This window comes from Misgurnus anguillicaudatus, chromosome 19 (genome assembly GCF_027580225.2).
Source record: "Misgurnus anguillicaudatus chromosome 19, ASM2758022v2, whole genome shotgun sequence".
Lineage (NCBI taxonomy): Eukaryota > Metazoa > Chordata > Actinopteri > Cypriniformes > Cobitidae > Misgurnus > Misgurnus anguillicaudatus.
The window spans coordinates 18,898,342-18,926,153 of NC_073355.2; the positions used below are offsets into that span (position 1 = coordinate 18,898,342).

Here is a 27,812-nt window from a genome sequence, read left to right on the forward strand (position 1 = left end):
TGAGTGTCGAAGAACGGAAGATTGACAGCTGAGCGGTCAGCAGCGCGCTGCGCTTATAGTCTATATTCTGAATAACTAATGGCCTGATAAGTTGATTATATGAGTACAGTGATTACAAATGAATGTCCAAAAAACTCCTAATATGTTAAATCGAAAGTTTAATCATGTCTTTTCTCGCAGCCCTGCGCTGCGTCCGTGTAGATGCGCCGGTGAACATAATACGCGTGATGACCTTGCACCTTAAATTACCCTAAAGTTATAGTCATAAAGATAAAAGTAAAACAACATTCGAAACTTCAAATTATGTATTTTTATTTGTGTAAACTCACAATAAGGAGAAAACCTTGTGCTTATTTAAAATCATTAAAAACATGACGTGCCTTCGATCTGCTGCTTTGGTTTTAGAGCGTCACAAAAAAAGAACAAACTCAAATACTTTTTTATTCGTTTTGTCAATTTAATAATTATTTAAGTGTAACATATTTCGTGTAGGCTTATTTATTTTATTATTATTTCTCAAAACAGAGACGTAGCCTAATCATCCTCTGTTGATGTAAATCTATTTGTGCATGAAACTAAACCCAGGGAGGAAATTATGATATTTTAGGAGATTTATTTATAAATGAGTGAACGCGAATCCAGAAAAGAATTTATTTCTTAGACAGCCAGTCTGGCAGGTCGGACATTTCGGTAGCTTTATTTTGCGATCTGCCGCCGTGGGTTTTGTCTAGAAGGGATACAGCAAATGCCGAAAAGTTAAGGATTAGATTTGGAGGTAGGATTATTAGGATGAACACAGCGGCTCTGGCTAAATAAGATACAAATACATCCTACAATCGTGTGAATTTTGTGTTTAGAGTTGGGTTTGGGTGAAGGATTAGGATTAGGATAAAACAATGCTCATCTGGCGAGATTTCGTTTGCTGTATCCCTTCTATCCACAACCGCAGGCGTGGCGGGGATGTTTTATGCGCGGCGGCCCGCCACGGTAGAATGTATATAGCGGAAACACTGCATTAATATACTTCTGTAAAAATATGCACATAGTTTGTTATTCAGTCGCTGGATGCGCTGCCTTATATAAATACAGTAATACTGCCGATCACTGTGTATAATGATGATGCTAGGCGTGGAAGTTAATGACGGTTAACATATAGAATTAATATGTCACGTTTAGTTACTATTTTACTGGTTTTAATGTCTTACAACAGAAACAGGACATATATGTATATAAGAATGACATTATTTATCCCTTAGTTGCATTAAAGTACAGTATATGACAGTTTAGAGACTAGTAGCAAAAGCACAAACATTAACCTGGCTTTGAGATTCTGGATCGATTCACGAGGGTCCAAACGATTCCCACCCCTAGCGAATAGTGCGTTTTTGGTGTGAATGCACCATTAGACTTGAAGACTTTAGTAGCTGACTTTGATGTTTCTTTATAGGCACCTGCAGATAAATATATACAGTTTTGTGCAAAAGTCTTAAGCCACTAGCTCGGTTGTTTTCCATATTTTCTATTACAGATGCAAACAGAAAATACAGGAAATATCTAGTTTCTTTTCTTATGTTTTCTGTATTCTTAATATATTCTTAATTCTCTCTCTTCTCTTACAGTCCATCCTGCTGCTGGGTAGTATAGCTGTGGCATGTTTAGCCTTGGATCTTATCTTTCTCCTCTTCTACTCATGCTGGCTGTGTTGCCGTCGTAAGAAGAGCGAAGAGCAGCCGAATGCAGACTGCTGCTGCACTGCCTGGTGTGTCATCATTGCCACCCTCGTCTGCAGGTGAGTCTGGGCATGTCTGTCTATTCCCATCTATATGGGTGGGGTGTCATGTTTTGAAACGGTCACATTTTTCCTTGTAACTGCTTTATCAGTGTCTCATTCAGGTTGGGGACGACACATGTAGTCACTTGTTTGTTTGAGATCCGCTGTGATCCGTCTAAGAGCTCATGCAGTTTGTTCCCCAATGAATTGCCTTTATCAAATGTTCCCCTGCTGGCAAAAGCCATTTTGCTTGTTGGAGTGTAACAGTAGTGGTGCATTGTGGGTAGGGTTTAATTTTGTGAAGGAAAGTCATTTGTGCACTAATCTTTCTGCAGTTTATGCAAAGCTGTCCCTCAACTGCTGTGAGCTCTTATATGCAGTTTTAACACCCACTATTGCTGGTTTAATTATAGTTGGTTTAATTTCACCTGTAACCCCATATGAGAGTTTTAATTCTTAATTTTGTTCTGATGTAAGAATTATACTAAAGAGAAAATGTAAACTTGATAAAATTACATCATCTTTTAACCTAGGGTTTAAAAAAAAGAAAGTATTTGAAATCTTCAGTGATATTTTTAGGTAGGCTAGTGCTTTTTGTCCCTCTATGCTATTATAGTTTATCAATACGGTGGAACGATATGGATGACTCCTTGGACTTACCCATTCAATGTAAGTAAAGAGACGAAATTCTAAGGTTACAAAGAAAAGTCAGATCACTGGCAAAGGTCATTTGACACCAACGAGGACATATTTATAAATAAAGACATTGATTTTTGATTAATAAAACACTTAAAATCCTACTTATTGCCCCTTTAAAAGACAAGTTCGGTATTTTACACTTAAAGCTCTGTTTTCAGATTGTTTATGGTGAAATTGAACGGTTTTGACTGAAATTTCGACATATTCGGCTGCCCCGAGAATTTTAGGGTGTTTGTGTTTCACCTCCCACCTCTACAATGGGTTGATAGGTGAACTGGAACAATCCTTTCTAAAATGCATTAAACTTTCGTTTACAAAGACATGAAACTCACCGAGTGGTCAGGGGTGTTCACTGATATGCTCCCACAAAAATCGCTGCAAAAGATGCATTCAAACAGGTGTTTTAGCATTCGTTGTTAACTTGTGGACCTATTTTTTCAAACGCGTCACACCCATACATTCTTCCGCTGAGAGCTTGAATAATAGACACTCCAGTCCAGGTGGTGGCGCTAATCCGCCATTGCCAATAGCAAGAATACAAACAAAGTTCCCGGCGCGGAGTAATACCGTACCTCACAGCACATCTAATACAAGGCAATGGAGTTGGCAAAAACTAAGATAAAACGTGTTGGAATGCGTATTTTGCAGCGATTTTTGTGTGAGCATACCAGTGAACCAGTGAACACCCCTGACCAGGGGCGCGGGAAGTGGGGGTGCTGCAGCATCCCCTGGTGGCAGAGATTTAAAACTGAGATGACAGTAAAATTATTTCTTATAAATATCTCTTGATTTTGGTTTGTTTCTGTACAAAGACATTTTGTGTGTGATGAAGAGAGGGATAATTTTAGTAATTTTAAAATGATTTAATTTATTTCAGTGTGTATTAGCCAGATTCTATCAGATTCTGTCTTGACGACGTGATTGCATTCAGCCGATATGCTGTAATAGGCATAAGCATAACACACAAGCACGCAGACTCACAGCCACATACTAAACGCCGAATGAGTTTATCTATCAGCTTCGCAATGTCTCAAAAGAGAATTTTGGATTTTTTTTCAATCACACAACGCAAAATTCCCGAGGACTAGTTATTAAGGCATGTATTGCTAATACATTTTTACAATGATTCGCATTGATTTACAATGGTCGCACTATATAAATAACATTTTAGTTTGCATGCGTAAAAAGTGCATGCAACAATGAAACACATTAAACGAACAAGAATGAACTGTGGAGTGTGGTTGCCCTATATGAGAAGGTCTAGCATGGTTTTAGAATATATTTTTATCAAAATATGCTGGCCCATTTTGATATTTTAAACATATTCCAATGGAAAAATGCGTCCAAGCTAAGCTAGATTCAGTAAACGATTTTCTAGTTCGTCATCTTTTCAAAAATATAAAAAAATATAGCCAAATTGTTTTGCGGTGTTTAACGCACTTGTAAATGTTACAGAACATGTGCTTTATTGAATGAACGTATAAACGGTTGAATTAAATGATTAAAACGACGTAAAAGGAACTAAATTATATATGTACAATAAGGAACATGCATGCGACATTTAAAAGGTATTTCAAAAAAATAATATAAATTATTCCCATGCATCGATTTTAATGTTAAACGTCTATAAATTCAAATGAATCCATTTGGAATATATTCCGACAATTTAGGATATGATTTTTGAATTTTAAAGTCGAAAAATATCTTATTTTTACACCGCAGGAGGCATGGCAGAGTGAAATAAAACTTAAAGACACAAATATTACATTTACGTGTAAAAATAGAATTAAATGAAACCCGTGAATTGAAAGGTCCACTATAATCGCGTATATTAACTCGAGTAATGTCAATAAAGTTATTATGTTAGAGTTTAGAAATATTACAAACTTAACCAAAGGACAACAAAAAGGGGTACTACTGGGACCAGTGAGAATGCATATGTGTACATAAACTGGTTCCATACCTCCGACTTTCCTCCAAACTTGCTCAAAGTTAGTTCTCCTGTTTTTCTTTTTTTCTTTACATCTTCAAACTCCATGTTGCACTTTTAAGCTCCACCATACCGCACAGCATGCCCGGTGCGTGATGCGTGCCAGAGGAGACTCCGCACCTGACTCGCGTTGCATTTTGTAACTTTTACAAATCATTTTGTAATTTGTAATTTGTGTAACTTTTTGGAGACATTTATTACTTTGACCTAAATATAGTCTATATATAATATTTCTGATTATAGCTTTCTCCCCAATTGGGCTAATAATGATTAAAAATATGCTTATATCGGCCCGGCCCGAGGATAGCGGAAAATAACGTCCTGGGCAGAGAATCTCTACTATGTTGCAATAGGCTATACAGTTTGTATGCCCCGTCAGCTCAGCTGTAGGCTACTTCATGGATGGGAGGGGCGAGTGATTTTTTTAAAAGAAGACATAGGTAGAGTGGTCTGCAGAATACAGAGCTTGTGAACAACATTAGAATTCTATAACTCTATTCTATAACCCCCCCCCCACCGCACCCCCTACCGAAAATATCTTCCCGCGCCTCTGCCCCTGACCACTCGGTGAGTTTCACGTCTTTGTGGGCGAGGGTTTGGTGCATTTTGGGAAGGATTGTTCCGGTGCACCATTGGACCCATTGTGGAGGTGGGAGGTGGAACACAAACACCCGAAAATTCTCGGGGCAGCCGCATATGTCGAAATTTCTGTCAAAATCGTTCTATTTCATCGTAAACAATCTGAAAACAGGGCTTTAAGTGTAAAATACCGAACTTGTCCTTTAATCAAAAAAATTTGCCAAGTTTGTACTGCTGCCGCACAATCTAAAAGTCTGTTACTATTGGCCTAATAAATGTTCTTTTTAAAACTGCATTAAAATTTCCTTTCAAGAGCATATCAATCATAAAGACATTATGATTTAACCAGATTTTAGTGATTCTCCAAGTTTTTAATATAAATGTATTTGTATAATGCTTTTTACAATGCACATTGTTTCAAAGCTGCTTCTGATTTTCACTAATTTAATGCGAACCACTCGAAATGATTCAAACATACACACTGAATTGGTAATGCTGGGTTTTGTTATGATGATGTTCAGAGCGAGACAAATGAAAGGAATTTGGTGGGAATTTTGGCTCGGCTATTGTCCGGCTCGACAATCCTGTCTCACATAAACCCTGTTGCTATGGCAGTGGCTTTCTCGGCAATTCCTAGCTTGTGGTTCTTGACATTATAGACCATCGAAAGGGACTCGCAAGAAAGACCAACTCCCTCCTCCATAACACCCCTCACATCTCATGATGACCGCTTCTCATGTTTAGTTCATGCTAACATGCGCTAGCTCTTCAGGAAACCCGTCTATGACTGTGTGTGAATGGGAGAGCGCCTGCTGTGGTTTTATGTGGGTCTGTATTTCTTTGTGTATATTCATAGTTTAGATGTCAGACAGAATGGCAGGTGAGAACTTTATGGGCGCTGTGAGTAACACACTGAGCAGTAAATCTCAGACCCCGTACATGGCCCATTTTCTCCAGCTGGGATAAAGCTGTAAAGAGCTCAAAGACGTAGCTAACACACAAAGAAGGGTTGCTTCATATTGGACATTCGTGTTTATTAAAATCAAATAACTTCCTTCGCCTCTGAATCGTTTCTTTAGTTGTCATCATAGCATCATAATCATCAGCATTTTAATATTACCTGATTCGTTTGTATTCAACTGAAGAACGTAATTTGCATCTGAGTCTTAGGTTGTTAGAAAATAGTCCATTACAGATACACGTCACTTATGTAAATCTATTTAGCAAAATTCCACAGGTTTTCCCCCACAAGCAGTACCAATAAGTTTTAAGGTGTGAATTGCTCCTCACACATCACCACCTTGGTTGTCTAGCAGTTTCACATGCACGCGATCTCTCTCTCACATTGAGTTTATTCTTTTTATCACTACGCAGCTACTTTGTCTTTTTCACTTTGAGCTGTAAGTTTGCAGGTTGAGCAAGTAAAAGTCTAGCATGACACATCTGGTCCTGTGGAGAGGTGGAAATACGGAGAACACACTCTGGCACGTGTTCACAGACCCCCTCCTGATTCGAGCCACGGGCAGCGAGATGAGCCCATTTTCAACACAAACACCATTAATAACCATCACACCTGCAAGCAACATGACTCATGATTTTTATAACATGATGATAATTTTCTCATAATGTACCGCCGCAGTCAGTAATCCCAGTGGGCAATGAAATCAGTTTTATTATAAGCATAGTTTTTAATAGCTGCATGTCTTTTATTGAAAATATCCTTTAAAGGCGCATTGTGTAACTTTAAGAAGGGTCTCTTGACAGAAATGCAATATAATATACACAACTATATTATTAGGGGTGTATAAAGACCTTACATAATGAACTGTATTGTTTTTATTACCTTAGAATGAGCCGTTTTTATCTTCATATACAACAGGTCCCCTGAAGTTGCCGTTATGTTTCTATGCGTTTTATCACTACATCATCTCAGGTGATGACATGTCCTGTAGAGGTCGACCGATATGGCTTTTTCTCTGGCCGATGCGGATATTTAGAAGTCAGGGCAGCCGATGGACAATATGTTTGGCCGATTTTCTATATGTACATAATAATCTAAATGTTCTCATCATTAGCAGATATTTTAAATGTAAAATGTCACTATTTAAGTCAAGTATTTTATAAAAACTTATTTCTGGGTTTTTTTTGCTTGTTAGCTGTACAGCCTGTCATACAGCAGCTTTTAGGCATTATTCTGTTTTTTGATATAAGCCAGAAATGACAAGAAGGCAGTCTCTCGCAATACAAAGTCAATGGAGGGGATTGATTGCCCCCCCCCCCCCCCCCCCCGGTGGGCGTGGTTTACAGGTGACGCGGTGTGCTTTGTCTCTATATCATGCATTTCGAAAGGGAAGGGTGAGCTGTGGACTAAGGCTATGTTTACACGGAAACGATCTGAAGAGAGAAAACAAAAGTGGTGTTGCATTATCACTTTTTATTTCACGTTTATATGGGCATATTTGATGTAGTATGCACTCCAGGTTGCTAGGTGGCAATGTGAAGCACTGACACACAACAACACCAAGCCTGCGTACAACCTTCTTCCCAGGTCTCGCCCAAAGCTGTCTGTTTAGCCTCAGACGAATTGATAAGAGGTAATCAATGCACCTTCTCTGATCAGTAATACTAGCTGTGAATTTATTTCGTACAACGGCTGGAAGGACTCTTGTATATTTATCAAAGCTGCTATGGCAACTTGAGGGTCCGACGGATTGAATAATCCGACATGTTGGTTGTTATTTTCCTGAACTGGTGCATGCCTGTGACGTAAATGCGTACACGACGAGAGCCATCGTGAGCAGACTTTTGCGTTTTTACCCTTTAGACAGGAACACAACGCTAGAGCGTTTTTAAGATTTCTACTTGGTTACACTTTTTTGCGTTTTTAAGCTCCAAAAACGCTGTCACAATGTAAACGAAAGGCACATCCGATCAAATATTTTTACGTTTTCACCCTCGAGCCGTTGGTTGCAATTCTCACCGCTAGATGCCACTAAAAATCTTTACAATGGTAAAACATCATGTCATATTCATTAATTTTAGTCCATTTTAACCATTAAATAACTTAATTGTAGTTTTGAAAATTTGTTTTTATCATATAGCTGAATATTACCATATAGCATTAAGGTTTCTTGGGGACTTTTTACACCTGGTCACTTCATGCGGTGTAAATGCCCTCCCATTTAAATCCGATCGCTCAAACCACTTCAGCAGGTGGTATGGGGCGCATTTCAGGCGAATCTGAAATACACCTGGTTGATGAAACCACATGTGTCAGCGCATAACTCCTCCCAAAACGTAAGCACCTCAGCCCGAAGTTAGCCGGCAAAGAGGCAAACAAACAAAGACTACACGCTTTATGGAGTGACGGCAGTGGGTAAAAAAGCTTTCTAGGGCCAATAAAAATAAAAGTCCAATGAAAAACTTGAATGGTATATATAGCTCATTGCTTATCGGATAAAAAAAAAACATTTATTTTTTGTTTGAGTCATTGCCAAAAGTAAACATTTTATACACGCAACATTTCTGTGGTCTACAAAGATTTCTACTTTTTCTGCAAATGAAATTTATGAAACCTATAACAGAAATCATGTAACGTGCGCAGATTCTGCGTGGGTTCATCATTTGTGAATGAGGAGGAAATAAGCTGATGGCAGTCATCCAGTGAACTGTATTCCTGTGGACCCTGTGGATGTCTACATGGACGGACTGTTTAGTGAAAGTCTCTTGTAATGTTTACCATCTGTAATCTGAACTTGAGAATGTAAACTCATGCCATCAGATTTAATATTAAATGTGTCTGTTTCCTTTTAAAATAGAATTGTAGGGTTTGGAAGGGAAGTTGGTGGTGTAATCTCTCGAGTACTGCTGATGGAAGCGAGTATTTCTGAGCGCTTACAAGAGGTCTCAGTGGATGCATTTAAAGGAACACATGAGCCTTCGCATAGAAACCAAAATATACAAGAAGAATACACAAAACATGCAATCCTCTGTCCATCCTCAATGATTCACAAAGAGACTAAGCAGTTATTGTTAACTTGCTTTGTCTTCCATTGATCGATTTCAAATTAAAGAAATGCTTTTGGTATTTAAACCAGCCTATACACAGGACTTGCAAATGCACAGCCTGTGATGTTGCATGCTTGGACTTCAGATGTCTGCTGCTTTGGGGCACATTTGAACTGCATAGTGTAACGCTGTATAACTAAAGATTATGGAAATCCAGAGCAAGGCTCTGAAACCTTTACAGTGTTTATGATAATCAGCTCTTGGCTTGACATTGAAGCCACTTCAAAGTCTCAGATAGCATCACTCTGCAGCTCGTCTGCAGTTCACTGGGGAATTTTGAAGAACTTGAAACGGGAATATATGAGCTTGTATCTGGCAAACAGTTTGCACCTATTTTATCTATGTGTCTGTCGGTACCTCAATACAAATGATGAATTTGATTTTAATCTCATTGTAAACTTAGATTGTTTATCTGATGCCAAAGTCTTGTCCAATTAGTTTGTGGTCCACCTACTGTTTTAAAGGAAAAGTTTACTCAAAAATGAAAATTCTTTCATCATTTTCTCATCCTCGTATTCTCATCCTAAACTAGTATGAATTTCTTTTTTCTGATGAACACAAAAGAAGATATTTTGATTAATGAGTGTACACAGCTGATTGAGTGTATCCATTGACTTTGCATCTTTGGAAAATCAAATACGATGGAATTCAATGGGTACCGTCAACTGTGTGCTTATTATCATTTATCAAAATATCTTCTTTTGTGGTCATCAAAATAAAAATCTCAGGTTTAAAACTATCCATTTAAGCAGTTCCCCCATGTAGGAATGTGCGATAGATGATAGTATTGTGTATCGATGATCGTGAGACATATTGCCAATAGCAGGCTTTCATGACAATAGTGGCCGATGGTTATTATTATTATTATCATCATAGTTTCGCATTAAAATGCGCATTGCATGCTTTTCCTCGCATAAGAGGGTTTGGAGGACTCACGGCGCGAATGAGGCGTTTAGCGCGGCAGAGTGCATTCAGCCTCATTCGCGCGAATTGAGGGTTGCCGTGGGAACCTCGCAAGTTGAAAAATTTGAACTTTGGCAGAAAAACGCGTTGCGTTAATCAGTCAGGAGCTTGCTCTAGTAGTGACGTGATTACAGGAAGCGATCAGAGTCGCAGAAGCCTATGAAGGGCCCTCCCATGACGCAAATTTCCATTTCGTGTGAATGCGCCGTGAGTGTCTTGTTCTCACTCCCTGGCACGCAGGAAATTTTAGAGCGCCTGGGCTTTAATGACACGCTCAGATTAATGGCATCAGATATAAGAAGGTTGCGTTCATGAAAGTGTTGCCCTTGCTTCTTTTTTGTCCACCAATCAAGTGACTTGTCATAAATGAGTAAAAAATGAACAAATAAATAAGTTAACTATTGCCCCGCCCCTCGATACTATCATGTATCATCGATTTCACAGGCTGACAATAGGATGATTTCAAAATGGTGCATATCGCCCAACACTACCCCCATGCCTTGTTATAAGCTTATTCTTAAATTGCGAAACAAATAATAAAATAATTCAGTGCATTGAATAACGACTCGCCCATAGACCCTCCCCTCAAAGTAATCAGGACAGAAGTGGTCGAAAGTGGACAAAAGAGACTATTAAAACACTTGTGATCCGATCGTCCAAAAGCATCTTAATACCAGGTGTATGCACAGCCTCAGGCATTAAGTTACCAATCCCATGTCATTGTAACCATGTGACACTCCACTTAACCAAATCCCTTCTGACTCGGGATGCTGTGCTAAATAGGGGGTTGGGTAGACCTGGGTGAGCAGCATAAGCAATGAGGTCGGCACTACTGAAGTGCTTGGCGTGATGCTTCAAGTCAATGGAGTGTTAGTCTCTAAGGAGCATTTAACCCCGTTTCTATTGGCTAACAATCACAGCTCATTACTCATGCTATAAGTTATGCAACGCTCTGTGTTATAACATCAGCCATCGTGGCATATTTGTGTCTATGATTTGTTGGCAGTATATCTGTACAGACCTGAAACAATGTGCTGGAGATATTGGGCAGCGAGGGGTCATAATAGTGACAGTGATAACAGCCCACAGCGATGGGACCATTGATCTGACCTTGGGTCATATAGAGCCCACCGCCAGATACCATTTCTCAGTATAACCATTATCTCGGCTGTCAATTTGCAGATTTATGTATCTGACCCATTGAATTTCACCGCTGGCCTCTTTTATTTTTGAGTTTTATAGCTCACTCCAATCTGGTACCCGTTATAAATAACTACCATGGGTCCTTTAGTCATTGTCTTTATCGACTATCATGGGGGTTTATGTTATGATATCATTTGAAACTTTACATTTTAAATGCCATTTATATAAATAGGTATTCAAACATTACTGCGGTATTACCAACTAATGCCATCTCAGTAAAGGGCAGCCACAGTAGTTGTAGCACATAGCTACAAAATTAGCTTCATGATGTTGCATTTGTTTTTAGTTTTAGCTCAAAGTGAAATTGCCTTCCATTCAAATGGGTTTTTGAAATGTACTTTTCAATAAAAAAATGAAACTCATTACAGGAAAGCACCTAAAATTCCCATAACTACTAATTTGCTTGCACAAACTAGGCTCATTGGGAACGGTTATTATTAGTCCTCCGCTTCGTGCTAACAAATTCTTTCTTGAAGGCATTATGTATTTCTGTTTAGTGTAACTAGATAAGTATAACTATTTTTTTTTGTAAATATTGTAAAAAAAAGCGTCTGCTGAATATCTATGTGTTAGTACCCTTCATGTAAATTTGTTCCTGTGTATTAGCCACCAGATTTGCAGTATAGTTGGAATGCTGGGAACTCCTTTGCGACCACACTAATGGGTCACATGTCCTTGGCCTCAGGGGACTGCAAGGTGACATCTGCTTTCTTATCTGTATGCTCGTGTTATAGCACGCCCAAGTTGAGCATCACAGAACATGGAGCATGCATAGATTAAACAGCTTCTTTACCAAATATTGAACTTGGTTTAGAGAGAGTTTGAAGGACTGTCACTCAGTTCAGCTCGAGTGACTCCCTTCCTATAGTGCTTCAATGAGCCAGCAACAATGGCTCCTTATAACATCCACACATAATTGTGAAATCTTAACATCTAGGCATCAGCCAGCGCTGTGGTGCATAAAAGATCAGGCTGGTCGGCGCAAGGAATGCGTCTTTAATGCATGTACTCTAGCTGAGGGCTGCCGGGTCTGCCCTGCGGTGAATGGCTCTTTGTTTAACCGCAGAACCCTTGTAAGCGCGGAGGCACTGGTGGTGGCTACTATTGAAGGTTTTACAACATACTTGAGAGGGAGAGAGGGTGGGGAATGTCGAATGGGAAATGAGTCGCAGGACACCGAGTTGGCTTGGTATTGTGCCACCTGGTGGTGAGGCAACGGTTGGGTCTGATCTTTTACCTTTGTTTATAACTGGATCTCTCCAGTTAAGAAGGTGCAAGTGGACCTCTGGGGGGAGTACATTTCTTTAAATGGCCTCAGTGGGTTTGTAAGGGAGCACATGTTTGATGTGACCTGATTCTCAGGCAGGTTTGTCAGAGCTGTTAGCTCAATCAATTTGTTTTGTGGCGCTGTTACAGTTGCCCAACACTGAGAGAGTCGTGTTGGGTTTCACTCAGTGCTGCTATCGATCATCTGACCACTATCGGTTCTTTCACACAAACACTTGCACGTTGTACACACACATACAGACATTGACTTAAAGGAATAGTCAATTTTCTTAAAAGAAAAATCCAGATAATTTACTCACCACCATGTCATCCAAAATGTTGATGTCTTTCTTTGTTCAGTCAAGAAGAAATTATGTTTTTTGAAGAAAACATTGCAAGATTTTTATCATTTTAATGGACTTTAATAGACACCAACAATTAATACTTAACTCAACACTTAACAGTTTTTTTCAAAGGACTATAAATAATCCCAAACGAGGCATAAGGGTCTTATCTAGCAAAACGATTGTCATTTTTGACAAGAAAAATAAAAAATATGCTCTTTTAAACCACAACGTTTCGTCTAGGTCTGGTCCAGCGCGACCTAACGTAAATGCGTAGTGACGTATGGAGGTCACATGTTATATATATAAAACGCACATTTGCGGACCATTTTAAACAATAAACTGACACAAAGACATTAATTAGTATCAGTTGACATACAACAACGTAGGAACAGTCCTCTTTCAAGACTTGTAAACACTGGGGCGGAGTTTCGCGTTTGTCCTCTGTGACCTCTTGACGTCATGACGTATTGCGCGGGGTCACGCTGGCGCATCACGACCGGATTTAGACGAGAAGTTGTGCTTTAAAAGTGTATATTTGTTATTTTAATTGTCAAAAATGACAATCGTTTTGCTAGATAAGACCCTTATGCCTCGTTTGGGATCGTTTATAGTCCTTTGAAACTCCGTTGAAAAAAACTGTTAAGTGTTGAGTTAAATATTAATTGTTGGTGTCTATTAAAGTCCATTAATATGAGAAAAATCCTGCAATGTTTTCCTCAAAAAACATAATTTCTCCTCGACTGAACAAAGAAACACATCAACATTTTGGATGACATGGTGGTGAGTAAATTATCTGGATTTTTCTTTTAAGAAAATGGAATATTCCTTTAAGGGCCTACAGGGAAGCCACAGGCAAGCATTTTGATTCATAGCTAGAAGGACTAAACAATGAATCAAATTGAAAACATGAAATGACCTTGTACCAGTATTTAAAGGCTGTGCTTTTTTTAATAAGTGAATCCTGTGTATGCTGTGAATCTCAAAATAAGCAGCACTCAGTTCTGTCTATAATCTAATACGCATGTCCATACACAGTGGCCATGATAAAGTGTCTCTAATAGTTTTATGTAACATTCAAGTTTCAATTCAAGTTATGTAACACTCGAGTTTCATGAAGATGTGAGTCTCTTCCATAGGAAGATACAATGTGGATACACAGGGAACTGGGTACTTTAACTTTACTCAAAGTTTCACTGTAAAGAGAACTTCAGTGTGAAGCGTTAACCTGACAGCTGCTGTTTTAGTTTGTGTTTGTGCAAACCATGACATGGTAAATATTTAAATTTCACTGTATATTTTCCATCTGCTTTATTCACTACTCTAGCACCAAAATAAATCATCCATCCAGAATGAAGGGATCTGTGAACACTCTGTATTATAACATCAGTTCATTCATTTGTGTCAGGACTTTGTGTTTACCCCCAGGTATCTGAATGTAGGCTTCCCTACATCTTCTGTTGTGCGTGGGGTTTGGGGCATTACTATCTTTTTACACATGGTTACAGCATTTCTGCTAAAGTCCTCCATCTCACCCTATACTCTTTCCTCCTCCTCATACCCGATCTCTCTTTGTCTCCTTACAGCGCCGGCATTGCCGTTGGTTTCTACGGGAATGGTGAGACATGCGACGGGGTGAATCGGCTTACCTACTCCCTCAACCATGCCAACCGCACACTGGCCGGAGTGAACAGACTGGTGAGATCCCAATGTCCATATACGTCTCATTCCTAGACCAAAGTTTCAGATTCTGATCTGCTCTTGGAGGCCCTCCGGCTGACACAGTTTAGCTCCAGATTAATTGGTAGAGGATTGGATTGGGTTAACACCGGAAAGGTTCAATCACAGGAAACATGCATATTGATGTATACCTTGTCTTAAGGGTGTCACGATTTCGATTTTAAATCGAACGCGACCGAAATTAAGTCACAACTTCTAATTAAAAAATGGAATCGTCGATGCTGCCACGTCCCCATGTCACGTCTGGTCGGCTTGCCAAGCGGAAAAAAGCACACGTTTTGAATGCTGCGAGTCAACTTCCTCTAACTTCGGTAGCTGCAGCCAATCAAAAGATAGCATGGCAGATGCAGGAGAAACCACGCGAGCTGCTCTTTACCGGAAACAAAAAACAGCAAGCGCCTCCTGCCTTCAGTTGAACTCAATCAGAACAGAGCATGCATGTGTGCACAGCAGAATGGCGTCTGTGATAGGACTGGTCGTTTCTCTGAACTGAGATCTGTTTAAGTTTAACAACAAGTTATTTCAGTTGCTTAAGAGATTTGAAAACAGCATTTAAATATATTATTGGGGTATAGTCTCATAATCTCGTCTGAGGTGCAAAGTACTGACAGGAATGTTAATCTGCCAGAAAGTTTCGTTTTATCAGGTATGTACCATATTTTTCCACTGGCAGCACGACTAACATGGCAGGGCATCTCCGGGTTCAAGGTCAGATATTATATTTCATAAAAGTCGTAAAAAATGTAAAAATTGAGAATCGAATCGTGGCCATAGAATCGGAAATTAATCGAATCGAGGATTTTGAGAATCGTGACACCCCTACCTTGGCTTGAATGCATTGATTGTCTTTGGATAAGAGCGTCTGCCAAATGCATGAATGTATATGTAAACAGGCATGAACCACTTAGTCAAGGTCTTTAAAGGGATACTCCTGCCAAATATCAAAATTACCCCATGTTTACTCAACCTCAAGCAATACATATGTCCATAATCTTTCAGACGAACACATTTGGAGTTATTTTAGTAAATGTTTTTGCTTTTCCAAACTTATAATAGGAGAAAACGGGAATCAGGGAACAATGTTTGATTGTAAACCCCAAAAAGTGCATTAATCCTTCACATAAATTATCCACACGGCTCCAAGGGGTTAATAATAGTCTCTGTGGGAAATCGGTGCGATTTTGTAAGAAAAATTTCCATATTTCAAACTTTATAAACTGTTAATATCTAGCTTCTGGTAACAACGCCATCTTGGATTCATGCAAAGTTGTTCCCTGATTCATGTTTTCTAGCATAATAAAGCTTGGAAGAGCAAGGACATTTACTGAAATAACTCCAAATGTGTTCACCTGAAAGATTATGTACATATGTTAATCATAGGGTAATTTTTAATATTTGGCCGGAGTATCAGTTTTAGATTTCCCCCTTAAAAATCTCAAGCAGGTGGGTTATGTTCTTACCTCAACTTAGACGAATTAATACATACATATCTTTTTCAATGCATGAACTTTTAATCTTTGTACAGCACTTTGTGAATGTGTTTGCATTTAGCCTAGCCCCATTCATTCCTATGGCTCCAAACGAAAGTTTTATTCCTATGGCTCCAAACAAAAGTTTTATTTTGTGCCACCATACTTCCTCGTGTAACTACTCGTGTAACAGTCTTTAAATAGGGAAAACATGGAAGTGTTTGGTGGCTTCTAAATTCATCCCTGTTTGGAGCCATATGGGGCTAGGCTAAATGCTAACACATTCACGAGGCGCTGTACAAAGATTAAAAGTGCACGCATTGAAAAAAGATAGGTATATTAATTTGTCTAAGTTGAGGTAAGATCATAGTAAAATATTGAAAAACGGTGGTGTTTTCCTTTAATTTCTGAAGAATTGTGGCTCTCCATGAGCACATTTAAATTACCAGAGCTAGATGTGATCCACAAAAGCTTTTGAGAAAAGTGCTAACACCGCATATATGTTTGTGTAGATATCCGAGAGTACATCAGCTCAAAGTCAGACCGTGGACGGGAATCTTCGGCTATTGAAAGAGCAGTATGCAAAGCACACAGACTACGTGTCCATCATACAGAAGCTGCAGGTCCAGCGGGGCGAGATGGTCCGTCAGATGACCGAGATACCCTTCTGGAACAATCTCACCATGTCTATGGAGGATCTGGCTGTTAACATCGAGCTATATGACTGGTACAGGTACGTTACAGAGCGATGACGGCATCAAATAAAGTTAGGCATTGTTGTCTGTCACAGGAAGTTAAGATAGAGCTGAAAGAAATGTATTTTTGATATATGTACAATAAATGTTTTTGGTTCATTTAAGGGTCTAAAACTGTTTTTGTGTTCAACAAATCAGTGGAAGAAAATTCAGAGGATTGTCAGACATGAACAAAGCTCTCTTAGAGAGAAAGGAAATTAGTATTCTGTTCATACATCTTTAAACCTCTCGTCAGCTATTTGCAATTCTCTGTGGGATCTGTAAGTTTCCCTAAGAGCTTTAAAAGAAGTAAACATACACTTTAATTTTAAGCCTTTGTAGCTTTTCAATGCAGGATAAATCCATACAATTGCAAAAAATGATCTAAGATAGATATAATTCTACATTTTTATTTTTTTCCTTTGATTCTTTGGTGTTTTGGGTTATTTACAAGCTGTTGCTGTATAGTTACTGGGGTTCTCTAGGTGATTGCTTGGTTGTACTAGCTTAAAAGTCAGATAAACCCCACCCCTATGTTTGATATCCTGGTCCCTAGATATGAATGGGGTCCCTCCTGTAGTGTAAACCTATGGGATTTACATCATCTGGTTTATCATCCATCAAAAAAAGATAAACATTAGTTTGATTGCAAAGAAAAGTAGCAGACCTCTCTTAAAAAGCCACACAATTGCACACAGTCATGTCTGTGACACTTTCATCACATTCTTGCATCACAAAGTTTTGCATTAGCAACAACCACTTTCATTATCTTTAAAAGTGTTAAGTAATGTTAATGTATGGTAATATTATGCACATAAAAATATAGTCTTAGGAAGATGGCGGCGCGGGTGACTGCAGCGGCTTTGCTCTTCCCTATGTGGTCGTGTTTATTCGTTTTGTGTTCATTTGGTTTGTTTATTTCTGCGTCTATGAACACTCGGACATATAATCGACAGGAACTTTTAAAGATCGGGACATCGTATGGGGAATTACACGTAAGCACAACTTACAGCTTTGAACACTTACCACCAGAGATCGCGCGACCAGCGGGGAGTCGGTGGATTATTATCCCGGGAGACAAACGCAGGAGGCGGCGCAAAGAACGACAACAGAAGCGAGGTTGCAGAGCTGGGATTAGGGTCCAGCTAAGGAGGGCACCACACAGGCCAGCGCTACCCAGCCTACTTATGTCCAACGCGAGATCGCTATGCAACAAGATGGATGAGCTGGCAATGAGCATCGAGGCAAACAGATACGCTAAAGATTGCTCATTGGTAGTGATCACCGAGACGTGGCTGCACTCTGGGATTCCGGATGAAGCTATTATGCTAGCCGGCCGTACAGCACACCGGGCTGATAGAACCGCCAACTCCCGGAAGAGCAAAGGAGGAGGACTCTGTATTTATTCTAACAACAGCTGGAGTTGCGATGCCACAGTGACTGAAAGACACTGCTCACCAGACCTGGAGTTTGTCACTTTGAGATGCCGGCCCTTCTATCTGCCGCGTGAGTTTACGGTTGTCTTTATCACAGCTGTTTATATCCCACCTAGTGCTAATGCTAGTGTAGCTATAGACATCCTGCAAACTAGTGTTAATACGCTGCAGTCTGCCCACCCAGATGGGATTTTTATTGTGGCAGGGGACTTTAATCATGTTAACTTGCGTACTGCCCTTCCTAAATTTTACCAGCATGTCACATGTTCAACCAGAGGTGCTAAAACTCTGGACCATGTTTACAGTAATATCAGAGGGGCATACAAGGTCTCACCTCTACCCCATTTAGGGCAGTCTGACCATCTGACTCTTTTTCTCACACCAGCATACAGAGCTGTGTTTAAAAGATCTGTACACACAGTGAAATTAACAAAACTATGGCCTGCTACTGCGATTCCACAACTGCAAGACTGTTTCGAACGCACTGACTGGGCACTTTTCTCACAGCAAAGTCTTGAGGATTATACCTGTACTGTTCTACATTACATTAAGACCTGCATTGACAATGTCACTGTTGAGAGACAGGTGAAATATTATCAAAACAACAAACCTTGGATGAACAATGAGGTCAAGTTGCTGCTGAAAAACCGTGATAAAGCCTTCAGGTCTAGGGATATGGAACTATATAGCACAGCCAGATCCAACCTAAAGACAGGTATTAAGGAAGCAAAAGCGGCCTACAGGAGGAAGGTTGAGGGGCACTTTAACGAGGGGGATCCTAGGCGTGTTTGGCAGGGAATTCAACGCCTCACAAACTTTAAGGTTTCAAAAGACCCAAGCCCGAGCACCAGCAGCAATCTGGCAGAGGAGCTTAATCTTTTCTTCGCGCGCTTTGAGGTGAATGAGACCTGGAATGAGTCAACACTGACCACACCAACAACAGTCCTGCCCACAGATGCCCTGACACTCTGTTTGAGTGTAGAAGAGGTCAGGAGGGCATTCCTTGGTGTGAACCCCAGGAAGGCTGCTGGGCCTGATGGGATCCCTGGGAGAGTGCTGAGGGACTGCGCAGACCAACTGGCTGAGGTATTTACTTCCATCTTTAACATTTCTCTGTCTACCTGTTCCATCCCCAAGTGCCTCAAATCTGCTATCATTGTGCCGATCCCCAAAACAACAGCTGTGAATAGTCTTAATAATTATAGACCAGTGGCCCTTACTTCTACCATCATGAAGTGCTTTGAAAGACTGTTGCTACCTCACATAAAAGCTTCCCTCCCACCCACACTGGACCAACATCAGTTTGCCTACAAAGCAAACAGGTCAACAGCGGATGCCATCAACACAGCCCTGCACTGTGTGCTGACCCACCTTGAACATCCTGGCACCTATGCAAGACTGCTGTTTGTGGATTTTAGCTCCACTTTCAATTGCATCATCCCTGGAAGACTGGTGTCCAAGTTATATGGACTGGGCATCAGTACAAACATCTGCAGATGGATTTTTGACTTTCTTACAGATCGTCCCCAGTCAGTTCGTCTGGGTTCCCACCTTTCTTCTGTTCTCACACTCAGCACTGGAGCTCCCCAGGGTTGTGTGTTGAGTCCCTTACTCTACATCCTATACACTCACGACTGCACACCAGTTCATGAAAGTAACACCTTTATTAAGTTTGCGGATGATACCACTGTTATTGGACTTATTCACAACAATGATGAGTTCGCCTATAGGGATGAAATCCAAAAACTTTCCACCTGGTGTTCCAATAACAACCTGTCTCTCAACGCCTCTAAGACCAAAGAGGTGGTGGTAGACTTTCGCAGGAAGAGAACCGACCCTGTATCTGTTAACATTAATGGAGACACTGTGGAGAGGGTTAAGGATTTTAAATTCCTAGGGACATACATCTCAGAGGACTTGACCTGGGCAACCAACATCACAGCCCTTGTGAAGAAAGCTCAGCAGCGACTGTACTTTCTCAGGTCCCTTAATAAAATTAACCTCTCCCAGAAGTTGCTTTTATCTTTTTACAACTGTTCTGTCCAAAGTATTATCACACATGATATTCTGGTGTGGTTTAGCAGCTGCACCACCACTGACAAAAAGGCACTGGACAGAATTAGGAAATCAGCACAAAACATGATACAAATACAGCTTCCATCACTCACTGACATATACCACATCAGATGCCTGCAGCGGGCAAAAAACATAATCCGGGACTGTTTCCATCCAGGTCACTACCACTTTACTTTGTTGCCTTCTGGAAGGCGTTACAGATCCTTCAAGGGTCGTACCTCTAGACTTTTGAATAGTTTCTACCCAACGGCTATAAAATACCTGAACTCATAACTTCTTTTGATGTTATAATTTCTTATTATGCACTTATTTATGTATCAGTGTTGTCTTGTCACTTTATGTGTTACCACTATGGGGAAGTGTAAACTGAAATTTCGTTGCTATATGCAATGACAATAAAGGCAATCAAGGCAATCAAATAAAACTTATTTAAAATGCTTTGAAACTTTAAATAAAGAACTATTTAACAATTTTTTATGTTAAAATATCAAATATTTGTTGTAATTGTCATAGCTTTAAGCATTGTTATATTTTAAAGGCTATGTGGATTTTCCTGTAGTTTTATTGTTAATGTTGTCTTTAGGTGGCTGGGATATCTGTGTCTGCTGCTGTTTGATGTGCTGATTTGCCTACTGGTGCTTTTCGGTCTCATCCGTAACTCCAAAGGAATTCTGATTGGGTAAGATGGATTGTATAGACATGTCTTTGGATCATAAGGTTCACTAAGAAATGAAAGTCTTCTGTGCTTGAAGAAACTTTCAAATGTCCAGCAATATGTTATCTACTTCTCAAACTGACCAACAAAGTTAAATATCCTATTAGATCTTTTAATTGTGTGGCAATCTATAGACCCCATGCCTCTTCATAAGGCTGTGATGATGAATGAATTCCTCACTGCGTCTGTCAATCAGAGCAGTTACACAAAATCGTTTTTGACTTTATGAAGTGCCAATTATCCTCTTCTGTTTTTAGCTCATGGAGAGGAATTGTAATCTGTCTTTCTCTCTGATTTCCTCCTTTGGGAAGATTAATTCAACTCTGTCACATAAAAACCCGTCATCACATTCTCAAGAGAATGACAATCTCATGACAGCAACTGAGCAGCACCACAAAACTGACATATGGGGTGTATAAATAAGAGACGCATTCACTGTCATGTTAATTTTATGTATGGTGTTGGTTGGGTCACATTCAGTCATTTAATAAGTAGCACACTTATCTACTATCTCTGCCAAAACACTGGGACACATACAGACAGTTTGTCTTATTGATTCTTGTTAACCTGATGTTTCTTATGGTAAGAGTAAGACAATGTCAAGACTTTTAGGGGCAGAGACAAAGACAAGCCCAGGACCAAAGAAAGTCAAGACCAATACCATTAAAAATGAATTTAATTACATTTTTGGTATTATGGGCCTTTGTATTAAAGGAGTAGTCCACTTTAAAAATGGGGCCCATTACCATAGTATGAAAAGTCAATGCCCCATCTTTAAAGTGGACTACTCCTTTAGTTTTGTTGACAGATAACTTTTTAGACTATCCCCCATTCATCCTTTACCAGCCTAACAGTAACAAAAGAAATCAAATAAGAAATAAATCAATGATTACTTTTAAAGGCAGACGTTTTAATCCAATTACATTAATGATGTTAACACATAAATCAGACAATGCATCAGCAATTTAGCGTAATTTCCGCAGGTGTGGTCTTGACCAGTCTTGAAATAAAATCCTGAGACCAAGATGAGACCAAAGACAATTGAGACCGAGACAAAACCAAGACCATCAAAAAATGGTCTTGAGAGCAGTCTCAAGTACTACAAAACTAGTAAGAGTGCAGTGTTTTCCACAGGCTAGCACTTACATTTAATGCTGGGGTCTTTAGTTTAGACATTTAGGCATGCTTAAATTACTTTTTAAAGATTGACACCCAAATAGGTATTAAAATATACCTGATATTAATACAGATCATATTATATATTTAGCTGTATGAAAAACATGCAGTTTACACACAGCAAAAAAATGACTTTTTTAATAAGACAAAAATACTAACAATTCTTAAATTAAAAAGCATTTTCTTGATAAGCAAAATGACCTAAGAAAATAAGTATAGTTTTTAGACAACATTTAAACGAATTTGTGCTGAAAACAAGAAAAAAACAATCTGCCACAGGGGTAAGAAAACTTTTTTCTTAAACACTTAATTCAAGAAAAATCAGCTTACCCCATTGGCAGATTTTTTTGCTTGTGTTATCACAAAGGTACTTTTTTGCTTGATTTACGAATTTTTAGATATTTATACTAAAAACAAGACAAAAATACTAAGTAAGAAAGTCTTTCTTTTTCAGTGCAGTAAGGCATAGTGTAGCTTCTAGTGAATATAATAAAAGCGGTTGCCGGAGTGTGAAGGATTAACTGAGAAGATAAACACAAAAAACGTGTGTACATTTTAAATGTATTAACTCAGAACATGCACATGATTTTTACTGTCAACTTGCAGATTGAATTTTATAAGCATGATTATAGCACCACACGTGCGTCCGATGAAACCGTCTATATGCGCAGATCTCCATGAATTTCTCTCCGCTCTCGCTCAAAGAGTGTGCACACATTAAATGTTTTTAGTGCAGTTTCATATCTTTCCTCTTGCGCAAAGTGTGCATGTGTGTGCACTCAGACTGCTTCCTGTGCGTTCGCAAATCCATCAGCGCTGGAGCTCTCCATGGTAAAAAAAACCTTGAACTTGGTGCAGGGAGTTCTCATGGGAGTTGTAATTTCGTAGCGTCGCACCGCACATTGTTTATTATTTCAAATGGCTTTAAAGAAAAAAAAATCTTAAGTGGCTAGTGGGAGTGGCTGTCTTACATGCCACAAGTGAAATCTACCCGCATTTGGCGGGTTGGAGGGTGTAAATGTCAACCCCTGTTTACATTACATAGCAAAAAGAAAAGCCCATGTCATTTGTCAAAGGTAAATGTCAGATTTTTGATTCGTTCCTGTGATAAAAGTTGCTACATGCATAACCATAACCTCAAGGACATTTCATAATACTAAAGTTGTAATGAATTTTAAAATTTAAAACTGTAATTTTGCGGGGAATATATATTTTTTTACAAATGATTTATCTATGAGTTTCATCATTTTAAAAAAAAATTCATGTGCCCTCACAATCTTATATCAAAAACGCAAATCTCCTCCCCTCCTCGAAACAATCTCTCCTTAATTCCGGTCATAAGGTATGACAGGTGGGGGGTCCGGGAAAAGATTGCAGCGATTAGCAATTAGCAACATGACGCAACTTCAAACGATCCAATCAATTCTCGATGGACGAATTCATGTCCCACCCTACATATATATTTTTTTCATTCCAAAAGCCATTTCACTCGGATATGCATCACAACGGGGAAAATAATATAACCGCTACTTTAGTTTTATGCCGACTTTAAGAAACAAATAAGGTCTTATCTCATCTGTAATTTTATTGATATGATTGTTATGTTTTTGTTAAGTAGCAGCATTTTTCCATCAGTGAAGGTTTCCACACCTCCCAGAGGATGGTCATGTGTTGCCTTAATGATAGTTTTGAATAATCATTATCTTCTCTTTGTCTCTGATTGGGGTGTGTATTCTGGGTGTGTTGGCACTGATAATCAGCTGGGGCTCACTGGGCGTGGAACTGTCTGTCTCCTCGGTAAGTGTCTCCATGGCAACGGTACTCCATACAGAGGCGGGACATTACTGTAATGATGCTTCTGTGGTTACAGACCAGCTTTCCTTATGATCTCTCCCACACATACTCGACACATACCTGCAGCATTCATTACCATACTGAACAATAAATCAGCCGGTATATGTTTTTCTTTTTAGCACAATTGTATTTTAAACATACTTTTAAGGGGAGATATCAAACACATAACTTTTCTGACTCTTATGAAATATAAACATTTCATGTATTATGTAGACATTAGCCTCTTTCACACAGTAATTCTGGTAAATTACCATGAATTTACCAGAATGAATTTACCAGTAAATACATAAATGTGCTGTTCACACATGCAGTGACGTTCCGTCTTTTTACCAGTAAGACATCATTCACACATCAGTATCAAAATACCGGTAAACTCGAAGAGAAAGCGGAAGTTACCTGTGGCGCGCGGCCGGCGAGCTCCGTCCGTGTCATATTTGTAAACGGCGGGTTATGAATTAATATCCACGGTCCGTATTTTGTTGTTTTCACATCTGTGGCAAACGGTCGCGAAGTTGCTCGTGACCAAACAACATTGCGTTAGGCGGCGTCAAACGGAACCTGCGCGTTTGCACATTAGGCTTCACAGATGGTGTGCTAAGGACGTCGGCAATTAGATGGTAAGCTGTTTTAAACAACTTTGGTGAAGAAATGTGGATGTTAACTTCAGGTGTGCTCGACTTTTAAGCACATGTGTGTGGAAACGTCCGTAAACAGTCTGGGGGAAACCGCGTCACCTGTATAAAAAACTTTCTGATTGGCCCGCCCGATCTGTCAGCGTGGTCTGACGTCATCTAAATGCCGGTAATGCTATATTTTTCGTTCACACACAGCGCTTACCGGCAAATTAACGTTAATCTTACAACCTGTCTTACTGGTAAATTGGGAGCACATTTTTCCACAGAAACCTATAGCCGGTTATTCAGAGTGATATCTGCCGACACTGATAGTTTTGTAGTTTAATTAACTTGCATTACCTAAATTCTAAAGATTACATTTTCTGAATGTCATTCATTCATACACTCACCTAAAGGATTATTAGGAACACCTGTTCAATTTCTCATTAATGCAATGGTGTAATGGTGTGGGGGATGTTTTCTTGGCACACTTTAGGCCCCTTAGTGCCCTTTGGGCATCATTAAATGCCATGGCCTACCTGAGCATTGTTTCTGACCATGTCCATCCCTTTATAACCACCACGTACCCATCCTCTGATGGCTACTTCCAGCAGGATAATGCAGCATGTCACAAAGCTCGAATAATTTCAAATTGGTTTCTTGAACATGACAATGAGTTCACTGTACTAAAATGGCCCCCACAGTCACCAGATCTCAACCCAATAGAGCATCTTTGGGATGTGGTGGAGCTTCGTGCCCTGGATGTGCATCCCACAAATCAACTGCAAGATGCTATCTTATCAATATGGGCCAACATTTCTAAAGAATGCTTTTTAGCACCTTTTTAAATCAATGCCATGTAGAATTAAGGCAGTTCTGAAGGTGAAAGTGGTCAAACACAGTATTAGTATGGTGTTCCTAATAATCCTTTAGGTTAGTGTATAATGACCATTAATATTGAACATTAAACTAGTGATTTTGTTACATTTTCAATGCACAGAGCTTAAATTCATTGCATTTTCTGTTTTCTTTTAAATTAGATGATATATCAGCCATGACTATCAGCTGTTTTAAAACTATCATCCGATAGTGTGAAAAAACGCTTTTATAGGCGAATAGGTACAAAAAAGTAGATAAAAATGACTTTAACTGTGTTTGTTCAGACGGGGTCACATATATAGGCAGGCTTGGGAATATGTAATGAAGTTACATAGTCGGGGTACAGAAAAACTATTAAGTGTAATCTATTACAGTTACATAAAAAACAAAGCATTTAGATTACAGGTGCATTTGGTAAAATGCAGGATAATAAATAGTTTCATTACCAAATTTCATTATTTTAACAAACCGTAATAGCCTATAGTATTGGGTAAAAATTGTCTATTATTGGAAGAAACCAAGCCCTGCTGCTTAATAAGAAATAAAAATGCTATTGTAGAAAATGTATAACATTGTGCTTAAACTTTACCTGCCGGTTGTTCTTTGTCTTGTTTCAGGGCATCAGTGATTTCTGCGCAGCACCTGACATGTTCATCACAAAAGTGTCAAAGCAGTACACGTTTATCAAGAAAGGTACGTTTTATTTCACTCACATTTATGACAGACCAACAATGACGTCTTAGAAATCACACAGATATTGCATAATTTTTGTCCACCTCCTGCTGGTTTGTGAGTAAGATGCATTATATAGCAGGTGCTATCCTGAGTCATGTGTGAGTCTCGCTGCATTTAGACTGTACGTCGTTCAGCACCCCGTTGTGGACTGAGCACAGTCAAGCCAAATTTCATTTCCTGTTGGCTCGCAGAAAAACTTTCTCTTCCTCGTTTAATCGGCATTACTCAACATAGCGGTTCCTTTTTCAATGTGACCTTATTATCCACAGGAAACTGGATGCTCTCGGTAAATCAGTGCGTATCCACCACCCTCGGTTTTGTATATGTTAGTGTTTTCTTCTTTGGTGGCAGGTTTGGAAAAAGTAATGATGGATGGATAGATATTGGAAGATGGAAGAGACTTTAATTGGTGTTACCTTTTCACCAATGGCTCTCCTTTCTGTCCTAGAATAGGATTTGGTGCAGTAATTCACCCTGAAGCTCAGAAGTCTGTAGATAGAAACCACAGACAAAGAGATCAGTGAAGCTTAAAAAAAGTTTTCCTCCTGGCGATCACTGTCCTACTCATGAATCAACACGCGACTCGTCCTCAGTAAAGCATGCAAGACATTTATGTGTGTTACAAATAGCATTCATATCCCTGTGTGATCATATGGCTTTCATTTGCGTCATATCTTCTGTGCTGCGTGGTTTAATATATATATATTATTTACCTGTTTGAAGGCTTTCAAGCACAAACGCTGACAGGTTCATGAATCAGGATCATTTATCACAGTGTTTTATTTGAAGAACTGCATTTTCTTTTACACACAGGCTTCAATAATCGTCCACTATTACATCCAATTACTGGAGGTTACTTACAGATTAAATAGGAGTCTGGTGGGTTCGGACCTTTAGGCTTTAAATATAGCAATAAACTATACTGCTCTTCCATAAATGAATACTTCTGCCCACTTCAGTCTTTTGTATAAAGCCATCCATGGATATAATTGAGAGGCTGGTTCATTCCTCTCATTACGCTTTTTATGAGGCGATCAGAGAGGCTTTTACGAGGACCATCGCTGTCGCTTTCTCCTTGTGCACCCGCACTTGTGGGTTTGTGTAATGATAATGATGAAAGTATCACTCCTCCTCAATCGAACCCACCACTCTGACGCACGTGTCCGTTTTAGGCTCGCCTCTACGCAAGCTGCGCGTGAACGTGGCCAACAGTTCCATCTGCGTTGGCGTGCGGAGGTTTGTCAGTAGGCTGTGTGATTTAGTATCATTTCCTTTGTGGAAATAGAAAGTGAGTTTTTGATCGCCGCAGTCTGGCACGGCATCGTGCCCTAAATCTTTACATTCACACATCAGTGATGTGATTTATTGCAGCCTGTGCTGCACTCAAGTCTTATTCTGGACTGTAGATGAGTAATGTCTATAACTAAAAGGCTCATGAGAGCTAACTGAGAAATGGGTTTTGACATGGTCAAATGTGTTAAATGGGATTCTTATTGGTGGC

General features: G+C 39.4%; 1 protein-coding gene across 3 annotated transcripts in view; it reads left to right on the top strand.

The window, feature by feature from the left end:
- The window catches only part of ttyh3a (tweety family member 3a), a 66,196-nt gene that overhangs the window by 14,519 nt on the left and 23,865 nt on the right, over positions 1-27,812 (top strand). For all 3 annotated transcript variants that reach the window (XM_073857049.1, XM_073857048.1, XM_073857051.1), the window contains exons 2-7: positions 1,620-1,789; positions 14,470-14,581; positions 16,605-16,825; positions 20,922-21,008; positions 23,945-24,026; positions 26,194-26,269. In XM_073857049.1, coding sequence (XP_073713150.1) covers positions 1,620-1,789; positions 14,470-14,581; positions 16,605-16,825; positions 20,922-21,008; positions 23,945-24,026; positions 26,194-26,269 — 748 coding nt within the window. The remainder of the gene's footprint in view (positions 1-1,619; positions 1,790-14,469; positions 14,582-16,604; positions 16,826-20,921; positions 21,009-23,944; positions 24,027-26,193; positions 26,270-27,812) is intronic.